Source organism: Lithobates pipiens, unplaced genomic scaffold (assembly GCF_037356315.1).
Source record: "Lithobates pipiens isolate NorthernLeopardFrog02 unplaced genomic scaffold, aLitPip1_a1.2 Scaffold_19, whole genome shotgun sequence".
NCBI lineage: Eukaryota > Metazoa > Chordata > Amphibia > Anura > Ranidae > Lithobates > Lithobates pipiens.
Genome location: NW_027507764.1, coordinates 73,323,470 through 73,348,294, shown reverse-complemented (window position 1 = coordinate 73,348,294; position 24,825 = coordinate 73,323,470). Strand labels below are relative to the sequence as shown.

The 24,825-nt window shown below is 43.3% G+C and overlaps 1 protein-coding gene across 4 annotated transcripts in view; it reads left to right on the top strand.

Annotated features, from left to right (window-relative positions):
- ST8SIA6 (ST8 alpha-N-acetyl-neuraminide alpha-2,8-sialyltransferase 6) overlaps positions 1 to 8,618 on the top strand; it is a 173,762-nt gene extending 165,144 nt beyond the window's left edge. For all 4 annotated transcript variants that reach the window (XM_077490900.1, XM_077490902.1, XM_077490899.1 and 1 more), the window contains 2 exons: positions 4,220 to 4,312; positions 5,413 to 8,618. In XM_077490900.1, coding sequence (XP_077347026.1) covers positions 4,220 to 4,312; positions 5,413 to 5,881 — 562 coding nt within the window. In that variant the 3' untranslated portion in view covers positions 5,882 to 8,618. The remainder of the gene's footprint in view (positions 1 to 4,219; positions 4,313 to 5,412) is intronic.
- The last annotated feature ends 16,207 nt before the right edge of the window (positions 8,619 to 24,825 follow it).

Genomic DNA, 24,825 nt, shown 5'->3' with positions numbered 1-24,825 from the left:
TAACCTTAGTCTTTAGCAGACAATTTAGTTCAATAAAGTAATATGATTAATATTTGATGGAAGGCGATTCTCCAACTGTAAATTGTGAAGTTGTAATGATGTTAGATTAAAGAACACGGGATCTGGAGTACATTAAGTCATTGTCCTTTGCTTTGTTCTTGAATGACTAACAACTTCTCAATTTATCTCTATGACTCAAGCGATTTATGACATATTAACTGGAGATGAGCCTCACCGATCCCTAGAGATCTGGGCTCTTGTAAATCTTATGAGAAGAAAAAAAAAATGCTCAAAGGAGCTTGTTAGAAGAATGTGTAAATAAGTCGCGTTTTATAGGGGTTTAACACTTTGCTTTTTTTATCCGCTAGGACACCGTAGTCTGGAGGTTTTCATGGGTGGTACAAAATTGTCTTTAGACTTAATAGCTGTACAAATGAAAAGTGAAGAATTTTCTTTTAAAGCTGAACTCCTGGTAGATTTTTAAAAGAAAACACCTTTAAGGTCAGTTACGGGTACGGGAATCAAAAAAAATTAACACATGTACTCACCTAAATGGCTGCCCACGGCCAGCTCTACACTGAGAACTGAGCAATCAAATACAGCTGATCTCCCAGTTCTCGTGTCTGCTCCTAGTCTGCTGTCAGTCACCGCTTTGTGTACTGCCGCTCCAGCGCTCGCTGGACTGTGGACAGGGTGGGAGCGGCTTGCTCAGGCACGCTGAGAGGCTGAGCAAGCTGCCAGTAAGACAGCTGGGCAGATCCCAACATTATTGTCTGGATCCCTGCAGGTCAGCGTATTTAGGTCAGGCAGGTCAGTGGTCAGTGTATGTAGGTCAGGCAGGTCAGTGTATTTAGGTCAGGTAGGTCAATGTATGTAGGTCAGGCAGGTCAGTGTATGTAGGTCAGGCAGGTCAGTGTATTTAGGTCAGGCAGGTCAGTGTATGTAGGTCAGGCAGGTCAGTGTATGTAGGTCAGGCAGGTCAGTGTATGTAGGACAGGCAGGTCAGTTTATGTAGGTCAGGCAGGTCAGTGTATGTAGGTCAGGCAGGTCAGTGTATGTAGGACAGGCAGGTCAGTGTATGTAGGACAGGCAGGTCAGTGTATGTAGGACAGGCAGGTCAGTGTATGTAGGACAGGCAGGTCAGTGTATGTAGGACAGGCAGGTCAGTTTATGTAGGTCAGGCAGGTCAGTGTATGTAGGTCAGGCAGGTCAGTGTATGTAGGACAGGCAGGTCAGTGTATGTAGGACAGGCAGGTCAGTGTATGTAGGACAGGCAGGTCAGTGTATGTAGGACAGGCAGGTCAGTTTATGTAGGTCAGGCAGGTCAGTGTATGTAGGTCAGGCAGGCCAGTGGTCAGTGTACGTAGGTCAGGCAGGTGAGTGTAATGGTCAGTGTCAGGCAGGTGTGTTTACTGGTCAGCATTGATGGGCACTGGTAAGTCACACAACCCCACCACCCAGCCCAAAAAAACATTTTTACTTAGCTTGGTGTATGTGCTGAGTATTCGCTTTGAAAAAAATATACAGTAACGTGCAAGGAAAATAAAATTTTAAAAACTTTAATTTTTGCATGCACACAATAGGATAAAGGAAGTCAGCAGAGCTTTAGCTCATTCCCTCGGCTAAGGGAATTTTCGATTGCAAAAATGAACAGCCTATTTCCCTTTAGTAAATCAACCCCATTATGTCTAACATCATAGCACAGTCTCATCCTGTCACTACAATTGATATCATTGCACTAAATCAATACTAAAGCTTGACAGTGATTAAGATGCACCTAAGATTCGTTTAAAAAAGCTTCAGGAATTTTTTTAACCCCTTGATGCTGACCTAACACAAATATGCAGCCCCACTAAACTGGGCTTTTTTCTGTGGGGCCACATGTATGCATATCTCCCTGTGTGCTAGGAGCCCCGTACTAATAATCGGGACCCGAAACGCACAATTCTGGGTCACCTGATCACTATGATAGCCTCTGATTGGCTACCACAGTGATCAGTCACTGTGAAACCCGCCCCCATGTTTTCTCTCTCTTTCTTTGCCGAGAGAGAGAGAAAAAAAGTATGTGTAAAAAAAGAAAAAATATATAAAAATACCTAGATCAAAGTTTGATCTAGGTCAGTGCCAGGGTTAGTGTTTGAGTCAAGGTCAGGTTCTTTTTTTTTTTTTTTTTTTTGGGCAGGATTTTTTTTTTTTTTTTAAATGGTATCAGTGTTGGCTAGTGTCCGTGTATTTTAGATTTAAAAAAAAGCAAAATGAGCACTATTGTTTCTGCGCTGCACTACAGGTAGAACCAACAACTAAAATACACAAATGTGGTATCACTGCGATCGTCAGGAGTAGGAGAATTATTTTTTTTTTTTTAACAAACAAAGGTGCCTACATCTCCTTTTTCTATTTGTGTCTTGACCATCTCCTCCTCCCCCCCGCCCCCCCCATTTGGTTCTGCATCTCTTCTCTTCGTTCAACTGTGTGGTAGTGGGGCATTATAGGGTTAAAACAGGAAGTGAAGAGGCAATATAACAAATCCTCAACACCTGTCTGAAAAGCGATCTGAACATGGATCGTTCATAAGAGGGCAAGGCACTCCACCGATAGCAGGGAGGAGATGGTCAAGACACAAATAGAAAAAGGAGATGTAGGCTTAAACGTAAAGAGAGAGTGGAGCCTTCGCATTAGACGTATACTAGCGCGCTCCAGAATACCGAAGCAGAGAGGGGAGAGCATAGGACCACCAAGCTTTCCACACTTTGAGGAACTTAGCATGAGTCATGAAGTATACTGGCCATCTTCTCATGTAACATGAGGGTAGTCACAATGCTCTTCACCTTTGCAAATCCAAATGAGGGCTTCCTCCAAGCTCTGGCAATAGCATGCTTTGCGGCAATGAAAAGGTAGGTGGCAAGCTTTTGTTGGTATGAGAAGAGGCCTGGGAAGGGGCAGTGGAGAAGTGCATGCTGGGCGTCCTTGTGGAAGGGTACATGAAAATGTTGAGAGGAAGCCCTAGACCCTGGACCAGAATCCCACAAAACGTGGGCACGACCACCAAATATGAATCTCGTCTCTGCGTTGGCCACATCCCCTAAAGCATCTATCATCGTATGACGGGTTTGAATGGGCTATTCGGGCCGGGACCTAATACTAGTGGAAGAGAACTTTATAGGCCACCTCCATGGTGACCATGTTGAGAAACATTTGGCTACTGATCACCAGGCCTTGCTCCAGTCCTCTAAATCTATAGAGACTGGCAAGTCTCATTAGTGTATGCGTTTTTTATTTGTTAAAGTTCATTCATATCAAAATCAAATGTTAAAAGAAAATTAAAATTTGAAGTACTTTCAAACAACATTCATCAAGTTGTTGAATGTACTGAGAATTTTCATACAAATGTTTGTAGAAACATTCATTGGAAAATGTCTTTGTGTATGAACAGCTTTAGAGGCAAAGCTCCAGCATTTTCTGATAGTGCCAATACTATGGGGGTTATTTATGAAAGGCAAATCCACTTTGCACTGCAAGCGCATTTGGAAGTGCAATCGCTCTAAATCCAAGGGGTAGATCTGAAATGAGGGGAAGCTCTGCTGATTTTATCATCCAATCATGTGCAAGCTAAAATGTTGTTTTTTTATTTTCCTAGCATGTCCCCCTCGGATCTACAGCGACTTTACTTCCAAGTGCACTTGCAGTGCAAAGTGGATTTTCCTTTAGTAAATAACCTCCTATGTGAACATTGTCTATTCCTTGATAAAGCAGCCACAGCGTTCAATGGAGGTTATTTACGAAAGGCAATCCACTGTGCACTACAAGTGCAAACTACAAGTGCAAAGTGCACTTGAAATTGCACTGAAAGTGTATTTGGAAGTGCAGTCGCTGTAGATCTGAGGGGTAGATCTGAAGTGAGGGGGAGCTCTGCTGATTTTATTATCCAATCATGTGCAAGCTAAAATGTTGTTTTTTATTTTCCTTGCATGTCCCCCTCGGATCTACAGCGACTGCACTTTCAAGTGCACTTTCAGTGCAATTTAACGTGCACTTTTCACTTGTAGTTTGCACTTGTATTGCAAAGTGGATTTGCCTTTTGTAATTAACCCCCAATGTATTTTCAGACTGCATCACTTTAACTGGATAGCATTTACTATATGACTCTTCAAAAGCTATCAGTAAAACTCTATTGACTTAGCTGTCCTTATAATAAATGATGTTGTTCTTTGTGTTTCAGGTGTAACCTTCCACCCATTTGGGGTAATGTCAGTATTGATGTTGGAAATAAGACTGACCTTGTCACAGTGAATCCCAGCATCATTGCTCTGAAGTAAGTTGATCTGCTGTAAAATAAAAGCTTCTGTTTAGTTCAAAGATATTTACTTAACCACTTGCCGACCGACTGACGCCAGTATATGTAAAGTGGCACATATCGATGTATGGGTACGTCTTTCCCTTTAAAAGCCGGTGGCAGGGGGCCCGATGCTCATGGCCCACAGGCGCAATCGTCGCTGGCCACCTGTGATTGCGGGAAGGAGAGCTAGACTGGGGATTTGTGTGTGTCAGGGGAGAGGAGACATATTGTTTGTTCCTAGTAAGTAGGAACAACGATATGTCTCCTCCCCCAGTCAGTCCTATCCCCGTACAGTTAGAGCGACACTTTACTGTAGTTTTAGAGGCACATTTAACCCTCAATAGCGGCCAAATAAAGGGTTAAAAGCGACACAGGTGCTTTGGCGGCACTGCCCATTGATTTCAATGGGCAGGGGCACCTTAGGAGCGGTTCAGCACCCCAGTGTGAAAGCACTCGGGCTTTCACACTGGGATTGCAGATGAGGCATTTTTCAGGCACTATTTTTAGCGCTAAAAAGCCTAAAAAATGCCTCCAGTGTGAAAGGGGTCTTGGAAACACTAACTAGAGAACACATTTAACCTCTTGATCACCCCTGGTGTTAACCCCTTCCATGCCAGTGCCTTTTACACAGTAATCAGTGCATTTTTATAGCTCTGATCACTGTATAAATGTCTATGGTCCCATAAATGTGTCAAAAGTGTCCAATCTGTCCGCTGCAAATCACTGCCATCACTAGTAAAAATAATAAAAATGCCATAAATCTTTCCCGTAGTTTGTAGACGTTTTAACTTTTGCAAAAAGCAATTAAAATACACTTATTGCGATTTTTTTTTTTTTTAACAAAAATATGTATAAAAATAATATATACCTAAACTGATGAAGAAATTTATTTTTTTAAAACATTTTTGGTGATATGTATTATAGCAAAAAGTAAGCTGCGCTTTAAGTTAAAATATTTTCCATACAACATTATACATAACAAAACACTATACAAATGCAAAATGTATTTATTGAAATGTTGCTTTTAAATCACTACATTTGATCTTACATAACTTGTATTGCCATTTTTTATGCAGATATGGAAAACTCAATGACATGAAAACCGCCTTTCTGAAAAATCTCACCAATTATGGATACTCGTTTCTGTTGCTGCCTGCATTTTCCTATAGCAGTAACACAGCCATCTCTTTTGAAGTCCACCACCTACTGAAGAAATACCAAGCTAAACAGAAAGCTATATTTTTTCATCCCAACTACCTTAAAAGCCTTGCTCAATTTTGGAAAGGGAGGGGCGTCCGGGCCTACCGCCTGTCCACCGGATTTATGATAACCAGCGCGGCCATAGAACTCTGTCAGGATGTCACATTGTATGGGTTCTGGCCTTTCTCTAAAAACCTGGATGGGAAACCCATCAGCCACCACTACTACGACAACCAGCTACCAAAGCCTGGCTTTCATGCTATGCCCAAAGAGTTTTATCAAGTTCTTCAGCTCCATCATAAAGGAGTTCTAAAGCTTCAACTTGGTGAATGCGAGAAGAGATGAGAATCTAAAGGTCTTAACTGATTCAAATGCTAAAATGCTGTCTCCAATCAAGATCTGCATCTGGATATGTTTGGACCTCAGAGGTTAACATAGATTCCATTATGGAAAACTTTAAGAATCAGTAAACAAAAAAAATGTTGTCTATTGTAAATGTCATTTGGAATTCTTGGTCCACCACAGATTCCATTATGGACACTGGAGACACAAGAGCTGATAACAATCAAATTGCCAAATTTGAATTTAATTTCTAAGTGTATTGACCTTACATGGGTTTCACTATGGATCACACTATGAATCGGTGAAAAAAGATCCAAGTGCTTTTGGAGCCACCAGATTTTCATTTGTGGAAAGTTTTTGGGAGTGGTATTGCTCTTTGGTGCACATACCAGATAAACAGGATATTTGATACGTAATCTGGAAAGATTTAATAAACAAAAACGTTACCACTTTCTGCATTCGCAAATGCAAGAAGGTTTTTTTTTTTTTTTTTTACCACTGCTGAGTTTTTCTCCATCAACTTAAATAGAATTTTTTGTTAGTAGTTCTAAGAAAAATCTTATAAAAAGGACACTTGTGCAATACAAATCTCATTATGGACTTAAACTGCAATATAGTTAACATCCTTTTTTTGCAAAGCAGGAGGAGAAACCATGGCAATTGATAGTGAAAAATAGACACTTAAAGGGATTTTAAAGATATATTATTAACTTCCTTGATTGCAAAGATTTCTTTTTGCTTTCCTTTTACGGATCGTTTTTTTTTTTGTGCTTTTCTGACGTTTTCAAAAAGTATAGATATATTTATTTATGTACGTGTCAAACAAACTCAGGAGCTCAGTTGACAAAATTTTCAACTTGAAATTGTTTACATTTTTTATGCTTTAAATAGACGCGAAAAGTATTTTTGTTAGTGAATGGACATGTCAGGTGAAGAAAGCCAAATTAACAAGGGGACTGATGAAAACTCAAGAAAACCTTGTTTTTATAGCTAGTAAACATATTATACTTGTGTGAAGTGTTCTTTATATCTAGAGGTGTTTTCTGCCTTTACTTGATATGTTAAACATTCCGCTAAGATTTACACATTGTTCATATGGCCAAATAGATAAGTGAGGAGTGCAGAAAGAGAGAATAGCTATCCACCTTCTGTCCCCTATAAAAAGTATGTGAATCAGGACCCCACAACTGACCAAAAAAGGGTGCTGTGTTATGTCGTGCAAATCCAGCACAGTAATTGGCTGGGATGTGTTGTGCTCTGTAATACACACTAGCTGTTCAGCCAATTATTCAGACTTAGTTACATAGTTAGGTTGAAAAAAGACACAAGTCCAATTAGTTCAACCATAAAAATAAATAAATAAAATAAAAAATAACTTGCAATCCCACATATCCAATCCTATACCCACAGTTGATCCAGAGGAAGGCAAAAAAAAACCAGCAAAGCATGATCCAGTTTGCTACAGCAGGGGAAAAAAATCCTTCCTGATCCCAGAGAGGCAATCAGATTTTCCCCGGATCAACTTTACCTATAAATGTTAGTACCCAGTTATATTATGTACATTTAGGAATGAATCCAGGCCTTTCTTAAAGCAATCTACTGAGCTGGCCAGAACCACCTCTGGAGGGAGTCTATTCCACATTTTCACAGCTCTTACTGTGAAGAAACCTTTCCGTATTTGGAGATGAAATCTCTTTTCCTCTAGACAATTAGTAGAGGGTGCTGAGCTGTGCAAAGTAAATTCATCACAGGGAGGTGTGGGGCTGTTAGCATCAATGGAAAAATATCCAAAAACTGAACTTATACCTTCCCTTTAGTCTTGCACAGTTGTATAGGCTCCTCCTCGGTACTGAAACTGCTTACTCTGACTTCACGGCATACTGTGAACTTATCGCAGTGTGCATTAAAAGCTGCAAAAAAGCCATATAGAGCCCACCTCATTTCCTAGCTGGAGGACATGCTGCTTCATCTAACTCATTCCTCCTCAGCTTGACTTTTCCTCATCATAAAATGTAGGCATTTCCTACGGTAGTCTATAAATGCCCACTCCTCCAGACTAACAAACCGCCCATGAAGGTATTTTTATATTTGTATAACTAAGAACAACCCACTACTTGCATCAGGTCTGGGGGTTCTTGAGATTAGGGCCAGGGTGCCATGATGTTTTTAGTAAGCTACAGTATGTCCACCACCACACAAATACCACCCCTACACCAGCCATGATCTGCCTGCATTGCACAGAGAAGCCGAGAAAATAGTGTTATTGTCATGAGAGTCCGGATGATGTCACTAGGTTTAAAATAAGGTATGTAATCAAAACGGAAATGTTTAAAAATCATTAACATTTTGATGTGGGGTGCAGTAAATGTGCAGTAAATGCAAAATATAAGCAGATTAAACTTCAGCTTTAAAGGCCATTGCTTTTCTTTCCCCTTTTTAAGACTCAGTTCCCCTTCATATATATTTATATTCAATAAAGGGGGGCATTTTTATTGCTTATCAGTAACACCTACCTTTCAATGCAATAGCTCATTCATTATTTCAAATCTGTAAGCATGAAAACCACTTCTGCCGATTAGGGATATCAAGATGGTATCACCATTAATGCATTGAAGCTGAAAGAGATACATATTATTAGGGGTGAGCTAGATTTGGTCCCACAAAGGCCATGAACCCAGTGGTGACTGCTCACACTGCTACTGCTGTTATCACACTACTAAATAAAAATGACGTGAATGTACCTTGCCTTTCAAGATCATTGATAGAGACAACTCTTCCAAAGGGGACCCTATCACACTATGGCTTAGTGGGGTCATGGAGCAGAAAATGGGAGTATATACTGTATACTTACAGTCTTTCTTGATTTACCTGGATACCTTAAAAGAAATAAGCCGTTATGACAGTGCACTTATCCATTAAGTCTACAATGTGGTTTTTTTTTTTTTCAATAAAAAAAAAAAAATGTAACTTTATTATATAATCACAAGCAAATGTTTTTGTCTTTCATAAGCCTTGTGGTGTTCAGGGTGCCATTCTGGTGCCACATTAACATGGCCTGCTCACATTTAGTGCTCCTCCCTGCTATCGGTGGAGTGCCTTGCCCTCTTATGAGCGATCCGTGTTCAGATCGCATTTCAGACAAGTGTTGAGGATTTGTTATATTGCCTCTTCACTTCCTGTTTTAACCCTATAATGCCGCACTACTACATCGTTGGACGTGATTGAGGCATGGCCCTCAATGGGCAAACTTGACACATGGTGCTGCTTGTCAAACTCTGCACCCGGAGTTAAAAACGCTGCTCAGCCACTCGTTTTTACCAACCACCCATCTTAAAAAGACCTTACCCTGCAATGTTATATATTTTCCAGTGCTCAATGCATGCTCAGATTGACCAGATCAAAAAAACGATTATTGAAAGTCAGTAGAGGGCTTCCTAGTCTTGACTTGAGCAGAGAAAGGAGTAGCGGCAATGCATCAAGTATAACAACACTTTTATTTCAACTTTTATATATAAATATACTGTATATGTGTGGGTTTTTTATATTGATTTAAATGGCTGCTATTTTTGCTTTGTTAGGTTTAGTGCAGAGACACCGGGGTTTTCCTTTAAATAGCAACCTTCCTGGTTCTCTACCTCTCTGCCTATCTATCACAGCGCTCCTTCAGTGTCACGTACAACTCTGTCTCCTCCTCTCCATTGCCTCTTTCTGTGGGGGTCCCCCAAGGCTCTGTTCTTGGACCCCTTCTCTTCTCTATTTACACCTCCTCCCTTGGTCACTTGATAACCGCCCATGGCTTCCAATACCACTTATATGCCGATGACACCCAAATCTATCTGTCTACTCCTCACCTCACACCTTCAGTCTCCTCTCACATTACTAACCTGCTAACCGACATATCAGCATGGATGTCACACCACTTCCTTAAACTAAACCTCTCTAAAACTGAGCTATTAATATTCCCCCTGCACATGCCCCCCTCCATGACTTTTCCATCAAAATCAACAATGCAACCATCAAGCCTCACGCCAGGGTACTCGGTGTAATCCTAGACTCTGACTTGTCATTTCAGCCCCAAGTCCAATCGTTGTCAAAAGTTTGTAGATTTCACCTCCGTAACATCTCTAAAATTCGCCCCTTTTTAACAAATGAAACCACCAAGCTCCTCATTCACTCCCTCGTTATATCTCGCCTTGACTATTGCAACTCCCTTCTCATTGGCCTGCCTCTCCATAGGCTATCCCCCTTCAGTCTATCATGAATGCTGCTGCCAGACTTATCCACCTTACCAACCACTCAGTGTCTGCCAACCCTCTTCTCCAATCCCTACACTGGCTCCCAATCACCCAGCGGATTAAATTCAAAATACTAACCACAACATACAAAGCCATTCACAACTCTGCCCCGAGCTACATCACCAATCTTGTCTCCAAATATCACCCAAATCGTCCCCTCCGTTCTTCTCAAGACCTCCTACTCTCAAGCTCTCTCATCTCCTCCTCCCATGCTCGTCTCCAGGATTTCTCCAGAGCCTCTCCAATCCTCTGGAACTCACTGCCTCCACTTGTCTGGCTATCACCTAATCTTGCTACCTTCAGGCGATCCCTGAAAACTCATCTATTCAGGGAAGCCTATCATGTCTCCAACTAATCTCCTACCACTTCCATCAGCTCATTCCCGACAGTTATAACCTTTTGTACAACCTGCCCCACCCTATTAGATTGTAAACTCTTCTGAGCAGGGCCCTCTTAGTCCTCTTGTATTTTATTGTATTGTAACTGTATTGTCTCCTTTTTATATTGTAAAGCGCTGCGTAAATTGCTGGCGCTATATAAATCCTGAATAATAATAATAATAATAATAACTAAGTTCTGGAGCAACTGCACTTACAAAGTGCACAGTTTATTTACCTATAATAAATCAACCCCATTCATTTACTAACATAGGAAAGCTATGTCTAATGATAAAACTCAACTGCAGCCAAAACTTTTCTTTTTTATTTATTTTTTTAGATCGGATGGTCTATACAACTTAGGTTTTATTCCTGTGTATGTCCCCATTGGTGAGATTTCACCCCATTTCCTGTCCCAGTAAGACCCTTTCATACCCTGATACAAGTGACACCAGAAGAATCATTATCTGGGAAATCTCCCTAAAGAAAACAGAGAACAACAGCAATATCAACCTAAAGGACATTGTAACACCTCATCCTTCCGCTTTGAAATCGATGGTTGCCTGCTCTTGTGAGCCAGGAAGATATGTTAGAAAATAGGCTGTTATGACCATGGGGACATGTCCTTGACTTTTGTACATATGTGTAGTCCTAAGATGCTTATACAGTGCCTTGCGAAAGTATTCGGCCCCCTTGAACTTTTCAACCTTTTGCCACATTTCAGGCTTCAAACATAAAGATATAAAATTTGTATTTTTTGTGAAGAATCACCAACAAGTGGGACATAATTGTGAAGTGGAACGAAATCTATTGGATTTTTGAAACGTTTTTAACGAATAAAAAAATGAAAAGTGGGGCGTGCAAAATTATTCGGCCCCCTTGCGTTAATACTTTGTAGAGCCACCTTTTGCTGCGATTACAGCTGCAAGTCGCTTGGGGTATGTCTCTATCAGTTTTGCACATCGAGAGACTGAAATTCTTGCCCATTCTTCCTTGCAAAACAGCTCGAGCTCAGTGAGGTTGGATGGAGAGCGTTTGTGAACAGCAGTTTTCAGCTCTTTCCACAGATTCTCGATTGGATTCAGGTCTGGACTTTGACTTGGCCATTCTAACACCTGGATACGTTTATTTGTGAACCATTCCTTTGTAGATTTTTCTGTATGTTTGGGATCATTGTCTTGTTGGAAGATAAATCTCCGTCCCAGTTTCAGGTCTTTTGCAGACTCCAACAGGTTTTCATCCAGAATGGTCCTGTATTTGGCTGCATCCATCTTCCTCTCAATTTTAACCATCTTCCCTGTCCCTGCTGAAGAAAAGCAGGCCCAAACCATGATGCTTCCACCACCATGTTTGACAGTGGGGATGGTGTGTTGAGGGTGATGAGCTGTGTTGCTTTTACGCCAAACATATCGTTTTGCATTGTGGGCAAAAAGTTCAATTTTGGTTTCATCTGACCAGAGCACCTTCTTCCACATGTTTGGTGTGTCTCCCAGGTGGCTTGTGGCAAACTTTAGACAAGACTTTTTATGGATATCTTTGAGAAATGGCTTTCTTCTTGCCACTCTTCCATAAAGGCCAGATTTGTGCAGTGTACGACTGATTGTTGTCCTATGGACAGACTCTCCCACCTCAGCTGTAGTTCTCTGCAGTTCATCCAGAGTGATCATGGGCCTCTTGGCTGCATCTCTGATCAGTCTTCTCCTTGTCTGAGCTGAAAGTTTAGAGGGACGGCCAGGTGTTGGTAGATTTGCAGTGGTCTGATACTTCCATTTTAAAATGATCGCTTGCACAGTGCTCCTTGGGATGTTTAAAGCTTGGGAAATCTTTTTGTATCCAAATCCGGCTTTAAACTTCTCCACAACAGTATTACGGACCTGCCTGGTGTGTTCCTTGGTCTTCATGATGCTCTCTGCGCTTTCAACAGAACCCTGAGACTATCACAGAGCAGGTGCATTTATACAGAGACTTGATTACACACAGGTGGTATCTATTTATCACCATCAGTCATTTAGGGCAACATTGGATCATTCAGAGATCCTCGCTGAACTACTGGAGTGAGTTTGCTGCACTGAAAGTAAAGGGGCCGAATAATTTTGCACGCACCACTTTTCAGTTTTTTATTTGCTAAAAAAGTGTAAATTATCCAATAGATTTCGTTCCACTTCACAATTGTGTCCCACTTGTTGGTGATTCTTCACAAAAAATTAAAATTTTATATCTTTATGTTTGAAGCCTGAAATGTGGCAAAAGGTTGAAAAGTTCAAGGGGGCCGAATACTTTCGCAAGGCACTGTATGCATTTCAAGGGCATACATGTGCGCATCATATTTGATTACAGTCCAAGTTTAGTCAACAAAAAAAGAAATAAATAAATAGCACAGTGGATGGTATTTACATTCAATGCCAGTGTTAGTTAAATACCAAAGTCCTGTGTTCCCCCACCCCTTCACCATACCTACGCAGCCATAATCTTTTGGTGATGTGGAGGTTAATACAAGCCGAGGGACCTATCATATGCACTTGTCAAGAGTGCCAACTATGCTTGCCCCTTCTAACCCTCTCCTCCATTCTTTGGAGAGGCAGACAATCACATGACCGTTATGTGCACGTTGCAAGTGCCTAAAATGCACTTCATAATCTGATCCCGGAGGATGAGCCATGGGGTACTCTCCATGCAATTTAAGGCAGCCCTACATCAGAAGGATGTAGCATGTCTTGGTACGCAGAGGAGCATGTGAATGCCACCAAGGGGTACCAAGTATTACAAAATCTTTTGTCTCTGTTATATAGAGAAGCCATAAGACTTTCCATGTCCCTAATGTGTCAGTTTTAACTAGCCACAGGGAGACTGAGAGGGTAATTGGCTGCTTCCATACAGCTGGAATACATGGCTTGGCAGCGTTTAATAGGTGGATTGTTAAGGAAAACGTACAATGGAAAAGCAGCACCTTTTTAGGATGTTATAGATAGCTTATGGAATGCTGGCCCAGATCTACTGAAGTAAGCTGAAGCACTTAGGGCTAGAGATGGCCTTGCGGTTCGCCTGGCGGTCGGTTCGCCGCAAATTTTGCTTGTTCGCGATTCGCCAAACCGGCAGACTTCTGGCGCTGTTCGTGGCGGCCATATTTGTTTACATTGTGAAGAACTTTGACCCATGACACATCCATCATAGGGTACAGGACAGCCAATTGAGACATTTCAGCACATGGACAATTGGACATACCCCTACCTTACACATAGACCTGATCTGGCGGCCATTTTACATTCTGTCTTTTGTCAGTGTAGGGAAAGGACGCTGTTTGGAGCAGGGACAGTCAGTCTAATCACTAGCTAGCTAATTGGCTATTACAATTAGGTTCACAAAAGTCCTTTTAAGGACTGGTATAGGTGTACAGTATATAGGGCTGTAATACACCTATAATATACTTTCTTTCAAATATAGAAAGTATATTATGGTGCACTGCTGTGCTGCAGAGTGCTGACTGATTCTAAAGCTGTCTTTCATCAGTGTTCGGGAGGGACAATTTGGTGTTTGGAGCAGGGACAGTCTGCAAATCACTAGCTACTAGGTCGACAAAGGTCCTTTTAAGGACTGGTATAGGTGTACAGTATATAGGGTTATACACGTATAATATACTTTCTTTCAAATATAGAAAGCCTATTATACTTGACTGCTGTGCTGCTGAGCTGAGTGCTGACCGATTCTGCGGCTGTCTTTTATCAGTGTAGGGACTGAGGCACAGTTTGGTGTTTGGAGCAGGGACAGTCTGCAAATCACTAGCTACTAGGTCCACAAAGGTCCTTTTATAGGTGTACAGTATATAGGGTTGTACATGTATAATATACTTTCAAATATAGAAAGCATATTATAGTGCACTGCATGCAGTGCTTCTGACCGATTCTGCAGCTGTAGTTTCTCAGTGTCGGGAGGGACAGTTTGGTTTTTGGAGCAGGGACAGTCTTCAATTCACTAGCTACTAGCTAGCTACTATTAGGTCCACAAAGGTCCTTTTAAGGACTGGTATAGGTGCACTATTTGGTGTGCAGTATATAGGGGTGTAATACACGTATAAAATACTTGCACATATAGAAATTATAGTATAGTGCATTTCCACTGTGCAGCATTGTGACTGCTGAGTGGTTCTGCAGCGATACTACAAAGAGTGACAAACGCAATTAGAAAAAAGTACTATAACTGGTGTGATAGACCAGTGGCCCCCACAAAACGACAGATTGAAGTGGGGTGTTATATACCTTTTTCCACATATACTGCACTTCTCTAGAGACTTTTGTCACAGGGTCATTTAAAAAATGACAGGCAGAGGAAGAGGCAGGCCTTTCCGCAGGGGTGGTAGGGGTAGGGCAGGAGCAACAGGCTTGAGCCAAAGTGGCAAATTGCAGAAGGTGCGTTCGATTACGTCAAAGGACGCACCAGACTTGGTTGAGTGACTCACTCAGCCTTACTCTTCTGCACCCTCCTCATCCTCTCGATCTGCACACTTGTCTTCACTCTCTGCTGTGTGCACCCCCAAAGACACTACCACCAACACCACCACCATATACCCTCCACTTGAGTCACAGAAATTATTTTCCGATCCATCACAAGACATTGCCGATGCGCAGCCACTCTTGGCATTGGATCAGGAAGAGGAGGTAGCAACAACCGGCACTCAGCAGTCTGACGACAGTACCCAGATCAGCCCAAGGAGGAGGTTGGTCCCCGGTGTTGCTGCCTACTCCGAAATCTCTAATTATAGCGGTGGGGAAGGTGACGTAGATGATGACGTGTCTAGTGATGTCACGTGGTTGCTCACAAGAGAGGAAGAGGAGGGGAGTTCAGAGATATGAACCAGCAGATAGGGAGGAGAAGCAGGTGGAACTTAGATTGCACAGGAGGCACAAACCAGACTGCTAATGTATCAGTATTGAGGCATCAACCATGTACGGTCACATCTGGCGCTCCAAGAACGCCGGCACATGGCTCCGCAGTGTGGGCTTTTTTTAACGTATCCGCTGCTGACAATAGTGTTGCCATCTGCAGCCTTTGCAGTCAACACATAAGTCGCGGTAAGCCCAACACTCACCTAGGGACGACCGCCTTAAGAAGGCATATGAGCTGCCATCACCGAGCCCAGTGGGAGCAATGGAACCCACAAAGCCACACTCCAGGCTCTCACCGTCCAGCTTCGTCTTCTACTTCTCCTTCTCCTCTCTCCTCACAATTGTCCTCCACTCCACCTTCCATCATGCCTTACTCACGTTTTTCTGCAAAAAGGCAGGCTTCCGTGGGCCAAATGTTTGAGCGTAAAAAAATTATGATGCCGGATAACCCTCTTGCCCAACGGCTGACGGCTGGCTTGTCAGAACTGATAGCCGCCAACTACTGCCATATAAACTGGTGGACTCGGAGGCCTTTCGCAAATTTGTGGCCATTGGAACACCACAATGGAAGGTCCCAGGAAGGAAGTATTTCTCACAGAAGGGCATCCCAGAGCTATATGGCCATGTTCAGCGGCAAGTGAATGTATCTCTGGCACACAGTGTCGGTGCCAAGATACATCTGACCACAGACACGTGGTCTATAACTTTTACTGCCCACTGGGTGAACCTTCTGATGGCCGTCAAGCATGTAACCCGTGGCACCCATGTAGATTTGGTTTTACCGCCACGGATTGCATGCAGGCCTGGCTCTTCTTCTCCTCCTCCTACTCCATCCTCCTCCCTCTCCTCCTCGGCTTACTCCTCCTTTTCCGCTGCTAGCGTCTCTTCCGCTGCGCCGCCCAAGATCCCCAGAACCTATTCGACATGCCAGGTGAGACGTTGCCATGCTGTGCTGCGTCTGTTGTGCCTGGAAGCCAAGAGCCACACTGGCCCTGCACTCCTTTCAGCTTTGCATTCACAGGCAACAGGGCAAAATTACACACTTGCCATGCATGGCACACGTCTTAAACTAGGTCGTGCAGCGATTCGTCAAATACCCTGGGGCCCAGGACATCTTGCGGCAGGCAAGGAAAATCTTGCCCCATTTCAGAAGATCTTATACGGCCATGGCTCGCCTTGCTGACATTCAGCGGCGACCCAATCTGCCAGTCAGACGTCTTATTTGCGATTGCCCGATGCAATGGAACTCAACCCTCTATATGCTTGATAGGCTGCTCCAGCAGAAACGTGCAGTTAATGACTACCTGTATGAACCTGGCAGAACAGGTTCTGAGAGCTTGGGTTTTTTCACCGCGCCAGTGGCTGCTCATGCGCGACGCATGCAGACTTATTTGGCCATTTGATGAGATCACCAAACTGGTCAGTCGCAGCCATGGCGCCATCAGTGACATCATACCTTATGCCTTCTTTATGGAGCGTGCACTGCGTCCTGTCATTGATCAAGCCGTGGAGGAGCAGAAGCAGGAAGATGAGGAAGTTGCAATGCTGGATGAATTCCCAGGGGGGGCTACTCTATCTGAGACAAGTCAACAACAGGAGTCTGAAGAGAAGTCAGAGGAGGATGGTGTCGGGGCGGATGAGGAGGAGCAAGAAGAGCATGCTTTAAACCTTTCTGGGATCCCTGTTGTTGTGCGTGGATGGGGAGAGGAGAACGAGGAGGACGACATTATCCTGATGATGAGCAGGAGCCAAGCCACCACACCGCTTCCAGTTTAGTGCAAATGGGGGCCTTCATGCTCCAGTGTTTTAACAGGGACCTCCGTATAAAAAGCATAAGGGTCAAGGACCAGTACTGGGTGGCAACGTACTTAAACCCCTGGTACAAACACAAAATGGCGGAAATGTTACCACCATCACAGAGGGATGTCAGAATGGAGCACTTACAGACCTTGCTTCGAGAAATGCTGCATTCTGCTTTTGCGTGCGCTGGCAGAGGAGGAATTCTCACTCCCAGAGAAAGAGTTGCGGGTACCAATCCAACAGCGCCTGCAAGAAGATATGAGATAATTCTTTCAGCCGAACCATCGACAGGTCTCATCCGGATTCAGCATCAGGGAACGCATAGGCCGACAGGTGTCCGACTACATCGGGATAACGGTCGATGTGGACGCTCTGAGAAGTGATGAACCTCTGGACTACTGGGTGGACAGGCTTGACCTCTGGCCAGAGCTTGCCCAATTTGCAATGGAACTGTCGGCTTGCTCCTCGTTCAGTGTCCTGTCCGAAAGGTAGTTGTTGACTACCTCACATTTATAAAAATGAATGAGGCATGGATCTCGGAGGAATTCAACACGTGACCAGTAGACCATGTATATGCATAACTCTATAAACAATTTATTTAATCAAGCACACAGACCTTTTTTCTACCTTTGGCTCACTTCCTTGTACAAAAAAAGCACACCGTACTATATGCCCGTACCCTCCTGTTTGAAGAGGTTGGGCGGTGTCATATTTTTGGGTCCCGCAGCGAGTTGCTGGTATCAGTGCTGGTGTCAGTGCTCTCTATCTCTGTGCTGGTGTGGTGTCAGTGCTCTCTCTATCACGGTGCTGGTGTGGTGTCAGTACTCTCTATCACAGTGCTGGTGTCAGTGCTCTCTATCTCGGTGCTGGTGTCAGTGCTCTCTATCACGGTGCTGGTGTCAGTGTTCTATATCTTGGTGCTGGTGTCAGTGCTCTCTATCACGGTGCTGGTGTCAGTGCTCTCTAGCTCGGTGCTGGTGTCAGTGCTCTCTAGCTCGGTGCTGGTGTCAGTGCTCTCTATCACGGTACTGTTGTCAGTGCTCTCTATCTCAGTGCTGGTGTCAGTGCTCTCTATCACAGTGCTGGTGTCAGTGCTCTCTATCACAGTGCTGTTGTCAGTGCTCTCTATCTCGGTGCTGGTGTCAGTGCTCTCTATCACGGTACTGGTGTCAGTGCTCTCTATCTCGGTGCTGGTGTCAGTGCTCTCTATCACGGTGTTGGTGTCAGTGCTCAGTCTCTATCACGGTGCTGGTTTCAGACAGTGAGGGAGATTCAATCAGCCAATCAGCAGGCAGTGCCAGAACCATGGCTGAGGATCAGCACTGGACTAACACCTCTGGACCACCGCAGTGGAGCCCTGCATAGGTGAGGGTAAGGGCCGGGCAGAGGGAGGGGCTCAAGCACAGGTTGGCACACTGGGACACTGGCACCGGACTGCGCTGCCCTGACTGTGGCACTGATCATCTCCTGCACCCCTTTCATAGCCTACCCTTGCCTCTCCTCCATGGCCTTCATGCACTCCTGAATTGTCAAAATTTCACAGATTAAAAAAAAGAATGCTTGTCGTTGTCAATCCCAGATTCACTTAATACTTTTGTTATGTCAGTGTCCATGTTGTGGGACTATGTGTGCACAGCTAATAAGTATTTTGTGGCTGGAAATATGACCTGAAAGTTTTTAAGGTTCGCCTGCCATTAAAGTCAATGGGGTCCGCCGCAAAACATTTGCGGTTCGCATTTACGAAATGTCCCGTCGGAAGTTCGTCTATCACTACTTAGGGCTTACAGTCACTTTGACTTCAACACACGATAAAACACTTACTGCTTCAACGTGTGTTTTTGATGCTTCAGTGATGCTTCAGTGGTGCTTTGATGATGCTTCAGTGGTGCTTCAATGATGCTTCAGTGGTGCTTCGATGATGCCTCGTTGGTGCTTCAAGGATATTTCGGTGATGCTTCGGTGGTGGTTCGGTGGTGATTCAATGATGCTTTGGTGGTGCTTCGAGGATGCTTTTGTGGTGCTTTCATGCTTCGGTGGTGCTTCTTTAAAGCTTTAATGAAGCTTGGCGAATGCCCTGTGTGTGTGGATATCTCATACCTGTAATTTCTCCTAAACAAAGCAATGCTGAATAAAAGCTGCAGGTGCTTCAAGCAAGCTTTGTCATAGACTTCTATGGAGAGTTTGAAGACACTTTGAAGCACTACTAAAGCTACACAGGGTATCATTTTTGAAGCAAAGCAAAGGCAAGGTGTAAACAGGACCGTAAGCTAGCCATTTTATTTAGTGACTTTGAGCTTTGACTGACGTTCAGAGAGCTTTAAAAAAGTGTGCCCGAAGCCATGTTTTGAAGCAAGTGTATATGAGCCCTAACTGTTTGACACATTCCAAAATGGGCGAAACTTTGGGCTGCTCCAAAATATATGCAGAAGAGGATTTTGAATCTCAACTAAAGCAGCAGCCAGCAGCACAAGACATTAAATATAAGTACCATCCCCTTTGCTGTTTTTTTTTACTTACATTTTAAATCTTCCAGCTTTTAAACCTTCTAATACAATATATATATAGGCAAAGGACACATTCCTAGTTACTCAAACATTGCAGAATATGCAGAAAATTGTTGATTAAACTCACATTTGCTTTTTTTTTTTTTACTACTTTTCATTTATACAGGCTTTTCATAATAACACATTGAATAAGGTTGGAGGGTATATTGTATGGATGTAGGTTAAATTGCGCACTTTTTTATATAGGTGTACACCAGGGGTGGCCCTTCCACTAGGGGCGCACAGGCGCTGCCCCCTCTGTCACGCCACCCCCCCATATGACTAATGGATAGATTGCATCCATGGCCCCACTGCCACCCCCTATTTAGGTGTCCGAGCCCTTTTCAGACACTGGGCGCCTGAATTTCAGCGGCGGGGTATTTTAGGCTCTAATAGGTTTAAAAAAAGGTGGACTTGGAGTGCAGAGCATTGTCCACCCAGATGTGTTAGAAAAGCAAATTATTATTTATTTGCTTTTCTAACACTAAACCGCCTCTCCATCAATCAGGTAGCACGGGTCTAATACCCATTACCTGATTGGCTGAAGGCATAGGTGCTCCGACTGGGTGCCTAGCAGAACGGAAAAATAGAAGAGGGGAAGCATGGAGGACACAGGAACCGTCCCACAGCTCACAGCAGTCACCCGCTGCCTGACCCACCACTAAGACGGGGTAAGTGCCGGGCAGACAGTGGGTGGGCGGGGGTCACAGTCGTGGCATATGATGTGCACAAGTGGCAGCATTTGATGGGCACAAGTGGCTGCATATGAAGGGGCACAATTGGCTGCATTTGATGGGGCACAATTGGCTGCATTTGATGGGCTCAAGTGGCTGCATTTGATGGGCTCAAGTGGCTGCATATGATGGGGCACAAGTGGCTGCATATGATGGGCACAAGTTGTGGCATTTAATGGGGCACAAGTGGTGACATTTGATGAGCCAAAAGTGATGTCATATGATGGGCACAAGTGGCTGCATATAATGGGTTTTTTTTCAGTATTTTTCAGTTTGTTTCAGCCTCCACCGGTGTACACATCAAATCAAGAGGTTCTACTAAGGAGGAAAGAAGGACAGAGAGATTGGTCCCAAAAGAGGGACAGTACACCAATTGAGGGACAGTTGGGAGCAATACGTTTTCTGCTGTTTTGTTCTATTATATCGCTTGACGCTAACAAACCAGGGAACAAATCTTTTAAATCAGGCCTATAATCCCCCTCCCAAATTGGGTTTAGTTTTTGTCAGTGCCAACCGCATGTTGTCCAACTGCATGCTGTCTGCACACAGCCCGGTGTTGCCAAATTTGCACTTAACGAGTGAACTCCCTACAGTCTCCTGTAGGAGCTCTTCACCTTCTAAATTATTTAAATACAGAATGTGAAAAGAAGGGGGGGGGGGGGGGGATCGCAGAGACTGTTTTCCATGCCAGCACTACTTCTAAAAGAAGATATTGAAATGCAGAACTTGTTTACAAAGGTTGATAAAAATAATTCTCACACAAGTTTTTTTAGCCAAGTCTAAAAAGAGTTTGAAAATGCAAAGTTGCGATGTTGAAGTACAACTAAATATGTTGTAAATAAGCCATAAAAATAGTGTAATAAAAAAAAATCATCTTTTTGGAAATTTCTTCTCTGAATTGACTCCAATAATATATTATGAAAATTACATATCCATTTATTAGTTATATTAATTTGATTAATTTTAGTATAGTATACACTGCAATCTACGGTATATCATTTTTAGTGCAGCGTATTCAATTAATATATCACTTTACATTCTGTTTCCTCCAATGATACTAGTGGGGCAGCACATGCTTGACCAACAAATATGTGCTCAGCTAATATATTGGCCAGTAGTGCATACTTGTGTGTTATGAATCGCTTAGTGGCACATATTTGCTAGTCAACAGTACAAAATTGCAGGATGTCAAATATATTTCAAAATGTAACTAGAAGGATGTAAAGCACTACATATGTGACATATAACCGCCTTTACAAATGAAAAAAAAATTGATTTTGAAATGTATTTAATCAAATAAAAGCCACATTAAAAAATTAAAAAAAAGCTGAACCTGCAGAAGAAGAGGGTTTATTAACCAGAGGTGTATTTAGGTTTTGTGCTGCTCTTGGCCTGACCTTACTCGTGCACCCCCTAATTTAAATATGACCCACCCATTCCCATCATGGCCAAACCCCTTCATGTTTAAAACTCGCCGTGTCATCTGTGCCTCATCAGTGCCCATCAATGCAGCGTATCAGTGCCAATCAATGCAGCCTATTAGTGCCCATCAGTGCAGCTTCATCAGTGCCGCCTCATCAGTGCCCATCAATGCAGTCTATCAATGCTCATCAATGCAGCTTCATCAGTGCCCATCAGCGCAGCCTCATCCATGCCCATCAATGCAGCCTGATCAGTGCCCATCAATGCAGCCTCACCAGTGCCCATCAGCACAGCCTCATCAATGTCCATCAATGCAGCCGCACCAGTGACCATCAATGCAGCCTGCTAAGTGCCCATCAATGCAGCCTCATCAGTGTCAATCAATGCAGCCTCACCAGTGCCCATCAATGCAGTTTGATCAGTGCTCATCAATGCAGCCTCACCAGTGCCCATTAATTCAACCTCAGCAGTGCCCATCAACATAGCCTCATCAGTGCCTATCAATGCAGCCTCACCAGTGCCTATCAATGCAGCCTGATCAGTGCTCATCAATGCAGCTGCACCAGTGTCCATAAATGCAGCCCGATCAGTGTCCATCAATGCAGCCTCATCAGTGCCCATCAATGCAGTCTCATCAGTGTTCATCAATGCATCCGCACCAGTGCCCGTCAACGCAACCTCATCAGTGCCCATCAGTGAAGCCTCACTGGTGTCCATCAAGGCAACCTCATCAGTGCCCACCAGTGAAGCCTCACCAGTGCCCATCAAAGCAACCTCATCAGTGCCCATCAATGCAGTCTCATATTGCCCCAGTAAGGGTCTCTTATTGCATTTTAATCAATGTAAATGTTCTATATAGTAAAGTCACGGCAGAACATCTCAGCATTAACTAAATATGGGAAATAGAAAAATTATGAATGGCAGATCTGTAGTTAAGCACACATCCCATGTCCAAGCAGTGATATAAATATAAAGCAAAGTGCTATATGTAACAAGTGCTGTCACAATAGTTCTCATCAAATTACAGGCGTTGCTCTTCCCTGCAGATGGGACTAGTCTAACATTGGGTGAGGCGCTTGTACTCATTTGCTAGGATAGAAAAACTTTCCCTGATGCCTAAACTGTACAATAAACACAGACAGCTGAAGCCTGACACTCACCCTTAGCATTGCTCTGAGCCTTGGACACCATAGAGACCGAGAAGAAGAACAGCTGCACAATGAGAATTACTATGACTGTTTGATGGGAGGTTTCAGGCCTGGGGGTTCCCCCCATCCTCCTCTCTCCTACGACAGGTGGGTGAATGCCATGGAGGAGGCTAGGTGGAGCATTAGGCTCCACCTCTGCCCGTTGCATAAGTGCAGCTGGGGGAGCACCAGTTCCTGCCAAGTACGCCCCATAACACTGGGCTACAGCAAGCCGGGGACTGTTATTGCAGGAGGCAGAGCCGGGAGGAGGCTTTTTTTATGAGGGGGGTTGTTTTGCCACCCCTCGCAAAGTGACGCCCTAGGCCTGGGCCTTGTCAGCCTAGGCCAAGAAACAACGTTGTTATAGTCACTTATATTGTACACATATCTGTATATGTATATATATATACATATGTATATATATATACATATATATATATATATATATATATATATATATATATATATATATATATATATATATATAGTGCATTGCTACTATAGTGATAACTCTACTACCACACCATTTGCAAATAATACATAAAAATCTAATCATTATATTAGCACACAACATAAAAAGCCCTTATTATAAACACAATTTTTGATTGGTGTGATTTTCTGTGATAATCTTTTCACCACCGTGCTTTTCATTAAACACTTAATGTTTGTGCACACCTCCACCAGCTATTTTACCTGCTCACCTCAAGAATGATTCAGGCAGACTCAAGCATAACTATCTTCAATGATCTCTCCCTTCTACTGAGGATCAACTGTTCACCATCCGCCCTTTTGCAGTCTCAGCTACTCATTGTGTTTCAATATGTTTCACATAGATAGAAGATTGTTCTCCCATACAGACAGCCTCTCTCCTTAGATACTCCTCCACTCCTAGGTACTCGTTTCCAGTGTCCTGTAATATGTATTAAAATAAAAGATGACACTTACAAGATAGAAACAAACACTCGCATGTGTGTATAATAAGAGCGTCCACTCGCTCACCACCGTGGCTGCATGACGTCACAGGCTTGGTTCCTCCCCTCTGCACGAGTATTGACCTCTGATTGGACTTCCTCAGCAGAAATAGTCACTTATACTTTCCCCTGGCATTTGCTTTTTTAAGAGCCAAGGATGCCTGAAGAATCTTCCCGTTCAACACTTCCAGGACTGTCAGACCCCTGTGCCCCCCCTTTTGCATGCTGTCATTTCTTAATACATCACTAGGGATGGGCCGAACAGACCCCTGTTTGGTTCGCACCAGAACTTCCGAACACCGCAAATGTTCAGACCCAAATAATGAACCCCATTAAAGTCAATGGGACCTGAACATCAAAAATCAAAAGTGCCAATTTTGAAGACTTATATGCAAGTAATTGGGAATACAATGGTTATAGGGGTCTGGGTCCTGCCCTGGGGGACATGTATCAATAAAAAAAAAAAAAAATTCTAAATGAGCAGTGATTTTTTGATTTTTAAAGGGAAAGCCTAAAAATGAAATATTCCTTCCAATATAGTGCCTAGGGGGGTCCCCTTAGTCTACATGTAAAGTGGCAGATCTGTACCATGTTTAGAATCTGCTGCAGCAATAATTGCATTTATAAAGCCAATGACATTTTCTCTGCAAGCTGCCTTTATTTTGCTCAGCAACAGCTGGGAGCCGGTGTGTATGATGAGGCCACAATGTAGTGCACAGGGAACAAGATTAGAGATTT